The sequence below is a fragment of the Pygocentrus nattereri genome, chromosome 26 (assembly GCF_015220715.1).
Source record: "Pygocentrus nattereri isolate fPygNat1 chromosome 26, fPygNat1.pri, whole genome shotgun sequence".
NCBI classification, from domain to species: domain Eukaryota; kingdom Metazoa; phylum Chordata; class Actinopteri; order Characiformes; family Serrasalmidae; genus Pygocentrus; species Pygocentrus nattereri.
Window position 1 is genome coordinate 3,511,080 of NC_051236.1, and position 6,000 is coordinate 3,517,079.

The following is a 6,000-nucleotide window of genomic DNA, read 5'->3' on the forward strand; positions in this document are numbered from 1 at the left end:
GTTTTATCAAAAATATAAGCCTTATTTTGAATTTGATGTCAACAACCTGACGGGGGCCTGTTTACCACTGAGTTTCATCACCTCTTCTTTTATCAAAGCATTTGGGAGCTGAGGAGACGCTGCTGTAGCTTTGAAAGTGAAATGTTTTCCATTCTTGTTTGATACAGGATTTCAGCTGCTCTACAGTTCAGGGTCTCCTTTGTTGTATTTCTTGTTTCATAAAATGCCATATGTTTTCAGTGGGTGACAAGTCTGGACTGCAGTTTAGCACCCAAACTTCTTTACTATAGAGCCATTCTATTGTAACATGCAGAATGTGGTCTTGCTTAAGTAAACAAGTCCTTTCCTGAAAAAGACGTCATCTGAATGGCAGCATATGTTGCCAAAACCTGTATATATCATTCAGCTTTAATGGAGCCTTCACAGATAAAAACTGACTTTTGATCTGTGCACTGATAACAAGCTAAGTGGTCTTTAGCCCGGAGGACACAGTGTCCATGATTTCCAAAAAAATTTTCAAATGTTGATTCGTCGGACCGCCGGACAATTTTCCACTTCCCCTCAGTTCATTTTAAATGAGCTCGGGCCCAGAGAAGGTGGCAGCGTTTCTGGATCCTGTTTATATTTGGGTTCTTCTTTGTGTTTTAGAGTTTAACAGCGTTTGTGGATGCAGTGATGAACTGTGTTCACAGACAGTGGTTTTCAGAAGTGTTTCTGAGCCCATGCAGTGATTTCCACTACAGAATCATGTCTGTTTTTAATGCAGTGCTGCCTGAGGGGCCAAAGATCACAGCCAGCAAATACTGGTTTTTGGCCTCGTCCCTCACAGACAGAGATTTCTCTGGATTGTCTACATCTTTTAATGTTATTATGTACCATAGATTATTCTTGAATTGTTGCACTATTTGATCGTGCAGTCTTTCACAGAGTGGTGAACCCCTCCTCATCTTTACTTCTGAGAGGCTCAGCCTCTCTGGGATGCCGTTTTTTCTACCCAGTGATGTTACTGACCTGCTGCCAATTAACCGTTCAAGTGTTTTTTGTTTTTTTTTAGCATTACTCAACTTCACCAGTCTTGTGTTGCCCCAACTTTTTTGGAACTTGTTGCTGCCATCATATTCAAAATGAGCAAATATTTTGCAAAATACAATAAAATTTCTCAGTTTCAACATGTTGTCTTTGTACAATTTTCAAATAAACATAGGGTTTAATTGATTTAGACATCATTGTGTTTTGTTTTCATTTACATTTTGCCAAGCATCCCAGCTTTTTTGAAAATAGGGTTGTTTTTTATTTGATTATATGTCATATCTGTCGCCTGCTAGGTGGTGTATCGTCAGAACTGGCGCAGAAGGACCAACGTGGTGGAGACCAACAGGACATCAGTGGAGCTTCAGGTCCCATCAGGAGAGGATCTGCTCATCCAGATCAAAGCCTCAAGCGACGGGGGAGATGGCAGCTACAGCAGCCCCATCCGCATACCAAAGATGTCCAGTAAGGCCACACTCATTCAGTGCTGTGTCAACAAACCCAAAAATGCTAATGTTCCTAATGACTAATAGATGCTTGTGATGTACAATTAATGCACTTATTCACACGCTCAGTGTTTTTGGTTGAACTAGAACCATTAAAATAATGAATGATCTCCTCAAACAGTTAAACGCAGCATATTTTTAAAGGATTATACTGTACAAGCTTGAAAATAAAGGTGACAAAAAGGGTTCTTTGGAGGAACAGCACAAAAGAACCACTAAAATATATAGTTCTTTAAAGTTAACCTAAAATAAGAGTGGATCAGCAGTGCTGCTGGAGTTTTTAAACACTGTGTCCACTCACTGTCCACTCTATTAGACACTCCTACCTCGTCGGTCCACCTTGTGGATGTAAAGTCAGAGACGATAGCTCATCTGCTGCTGCACAGTTTGTGTTGGTCATCCTCTAGTCCTTCATCAGAGTCACAGGACGCTGCCCACAGGACGCTGTTGCCTGGATATTTTTGGTTGGTGGACTATTCTCAGTCCAGCAGCGACACTCAGGTGTTTAAAATCTCCAGCAGCACTGCTGTGTCTGATCCACTCAGACCAGCGCAACACACACTAACACACCACCACCACGTCAGTGTGACTGTAGTGCTGAGAATGACCCACCACCCAAATAATACCTGCTCTGTGAGGGTCCATGGGGGTCCTGACCACTGAAGAACACGGTAGCAGAGTATCAGAGAAACAGATGGACTACAGTCTGTGACTGTAGAACTACAAAGACCAGCTATACAGTAAGTGGAGCTGATAAGATGGACAGTGAGCGCAGAAACGAGGAGGTGGTCAGAATGTTACGCCTGATCAGTGTATGTTGAAATTTAGCCTAATAATGCAGAGCTTATGAACTGTATGGATGCTTGGTAAATAATAAAGCTTGTAAGTTAATTTATAGAAATGAATCACTTTGTCACGCATTTCACATATCCTGCTCTTACTAAGAACTCAATCTCCCAGAATCCTCTGGTGGATCACGTGACAGGCACACCACTGTCTCCTATAGCCTCAGTCTTTGGATCACTTGACAGTCACCAGCTCCAACCAATCACCGCTCTTCCTCACCTGAGTACTGATGATTATCACCTGTGTCTGATTATTATGACCTGTTTGAGGAGTATTTTTCTGGTTGTGGCCTTGGCCTGTGTTTCAACTTCCTCTCACTTGATCCCCAGTAAAGCCTGTTTTAACCACACACACTGGTTGCGTTACACACTTTTAAATCACAATCACAATATTGGTCAGAATAATCGAAATGAGATTATTTCGGCTAATCCTTCAGCCTTAGGAAGAACCATAAATTGGTCTAGCACTGTTGTATTATACCAGGGGTGTCAAACTCAAGCACTGAAAGGGCCACGTTAAAACTCAGCAAATCTGTGGACCAGCTGACGTTAACGTTTTGCCATGACCCAAACGGACCATTGTTTATTCCAAATATGCCAAAATTACAGCAGCAAACTAGGCACTGAATACTTCTTTAAGAGGAATTCTAAATAAAAACGAAATGTTTTAGGTATTTTTTTAAACGGCCTGTTTGCTTGAAATAGACACCAGTCATCTTTTCTTTTTGTGGAACCGCTGGCCCATAGATGTTGGGAGTCAGAACAGACTATGTAGCAGGGCACCGTGGGGACTGTAGTGCATCTCAGGGTGAAACAGGCTGATAACGGGCTAATATTTAACAAACATAATTGCACGAGCCGGATAGGACTGTATCACGGGCCTGACTTCGCCCGCAGGCCTTGTATTTAACATATGGGCATCACGTCCTTTAAACCTATAGATTTACAAGTATCTTTTTCAGACATGGTTCTTTAGGGGACCAAAAGTGGTTCTTCTTGTGCCGTCATTCAAGGAACCCTCAGAGTGCACACCCCAAGACATCACCCCGCACAATTCTGGGCTAAGGTGGGCACATAAACAGAAAAGGAGGCGTCTTAGAGTTCGATCCCTGGTGATGCTATAGCCGTCTGTAACCGGGAGCCCTAGAGGGTCCTAGAGAGCACAATTGGCCTCGCCCTCGCAGGCGTTCGATAGCTGACGTAACAGATCTGGCGGTTGGCGCTTTCCTCAGAGCGCTCTCCAATGAAGTTGCAGGAGCAGTTCGAAAAGATGTGGTGGCGCTTCACAGGTGTCGGAGGAAGCCTAACCCTAACTAACCCTAGAGTTGGTTGTGTCCGGGGGGGTTGTCCTAACTGGCAGGTAGGGGGGTTCTCCTAACTGGCAGGTACAGTTGGACACGACTAAATTGGGGAAAAAATTGGGGAAAAATAAAAAAAATGGACTGCCCCACTTCAGTAGTTCACATTCCTGCTATTCATGTAATAACATGATGTGTGTATCTGTTTCTGTGTCTTCCAGGCCTGAACTCCAGAGGCTTCTTCAGTTCAGCTGCAAGCAAGAAGGTTCATGTCCATGGAGTAGCGTTTCTTGTGCTGGTGTGGCTGCTTTTGTAGAACTTTTGCCTTCAATAAGCACAGACTGAGAAAACAAAACAAGAAAGAAATCTGCAAGGGTTGGATATTATTTAAGAGGTATATACCGGTTATGGAACTAATTTATTTATATGTAGTACACTCAAGAATGTTGACAGAGATACATTGCCTTACATTCGTGTTGGTATGTTTTCTTTTTTTTTTCTTTGATCAAGTTATGCTTTTTCTTTTTATATTTTATGCAAAAAGGGCAGGCTTTCCTCATGCCGTTGGTGTTTTGCTTAGGTTTCAGTTTCCACTTTCAACTTGAGAGAAAACTTGAAAATCGCTAGTACTTTGAAGTGTAGTGTATTTTGGCCTGAAAGACGTGTTTAAGAGAATGCTGAATTCTGTGGAGAATTCCCATGACTCTTCATTAGACTCCTGCTATTTGGCTCCTACACTAGTACAGATGTGTACGCCTGTCTGGAGGAGCATGTCTGAGGTTTACACAGCACTGTTTCAGTCAATCCCTGAGCTGCTACATGAGGTCTGAGAGTGTCTGTAATGAATAACTGGGCCTTTTTCACCTTGATCGCACAAATAGGACAATTGTTTGGACTCTGTGACATCATTTGTCACCTCTAAACATCTGTCATAATTGACTATTTGCAAAATAATGATTGACCTGCCTCTTATTCAATGACAGTCGTTCCCTAACAATCCTCTTTCCATCAATCGAAGGAAAGGCTTTGACAGAGCTCCTCACAACAAACTTGCAGTGAGAACGGCGGTGGCAGTAAATTAGGTTACTGAGGGGGTGAATGTTCATTCAGAGACACCCTTATGATCTGGAGGATGGTGTTGTTTTTATTTCATTCGTGGAGCTGAAACTCTGGAGAACCAAACTCACTGCTCAGTGTGAAAATGACTAAGAGACAGAACTGTACAGGCTATAAGAGAACCTTTACCTGAGTTACTGCATTTAATAAAAATCATTTTATATGATATCCAATGATAAATAATGTTATGGATAAAAGGTTGAGATCAGTTAGCTTTCCTTTACTTAGCTGGTCACAATTAGCTTCATCCATTTAAACAGGACTGTATAGTGCTTACATTACAGATTCTTACATTACGTTCTGTGTAAAAATAAATGTTAATGCATTCGTTGTTATGACACGGTTGAGGTCAGGCAGTAACCATATGAGGCCATTCTTCGTACTGTTTATATAAAAGTTTGTTTGAAAGTTGAAAAATACTGTGTAAAAGACAGCGAGTCAACCTCAGCATCTAACATCTGACTAGTTCATCTCAAGGTACGGCTCCCATCCCTAAAACCTCCTCCGCAAGGTATTAGACAAAATTCCACTTATCAGTCATTTCCCCCTCACAGTCCACTTTACTTATTTTCCCTTCCTTCCTTTCTTTAGATATGCTAAATTACTTTAGTAAATCATTTTATTTATTTTAGTACAGTGTCAGCAACAACATCCATCCATCCATCCATCCATCCATCATCTTCCACTTCTCCGGGGTTCAGGTCATCCTAAGCAATGAGGCCCGGACCTCCCTTTCCCCAGCCACTTCCACTAGCTCCCTGGGGGGGATTCCGAGGCGTTCCCAGGCCAGCTGGGCGATATAGTCACGCCAGCGTGTCCTGGGTCTTCCCCGGGGTTTGGAGGTACTGATCCTCATCCCGGCCGCTTCACAATCACATCAGCAACAACAATGTCTATAAAATCATTTTATTGTAGGCCTCGTTATTATTTTTGTCTATTTGTCGTACTTTATTCTCTGAAATATGAGTGCATTTCAAATCTGTTTAAGGAGATTAAAAACCAAGTAGAGCTTATATGCATGAATAGTCCAGGTGGGCCAAGGGTGGACCAGAAGTGGTCAGATATATGCTCACTGTCAAGCTTACTGTGAGCAGCTAAGCTAAGGCAAGCTAACTGGTTTTTGGGGGCAGTTGTGGGCTCCAGTCCCCTGAGCCAACAGAACATGACCAAAGTGCCCTTGAGCAAGGCACCCAACCCCCAACCACC

At 42.5% G+C, this 6,000-nt stretch overlaps 1 protein-coding gene across 1 annotated transcript in view; it reads left to right on the top strand.

The window, feature by feature from the left end:
- LOC108435695 (contactin-4) overlaps nt 1-5,481 on the top strand; it is a 237,245-nt gene extending 231,764 nt beyond the window's left edge. The window contains exons 22-23 of the mRNA XM_017711696.2: nt 1,326-1,494; nt 3,900-5,481. Coding sequence (XP_017567185.1) covers nt 1,326-1,494; nt 3,900-3,994 — 264 coding nt within the window. The 3' untranslated portion in view covers nt 3,995-5,481. The remainder of the gene's footprint in view (nt 1-1,325; nt 1,495-3,899) is intronic.
- The last annotated feature ends 519 nt before the right edge of the window (nt 5,482-6,000 follow it).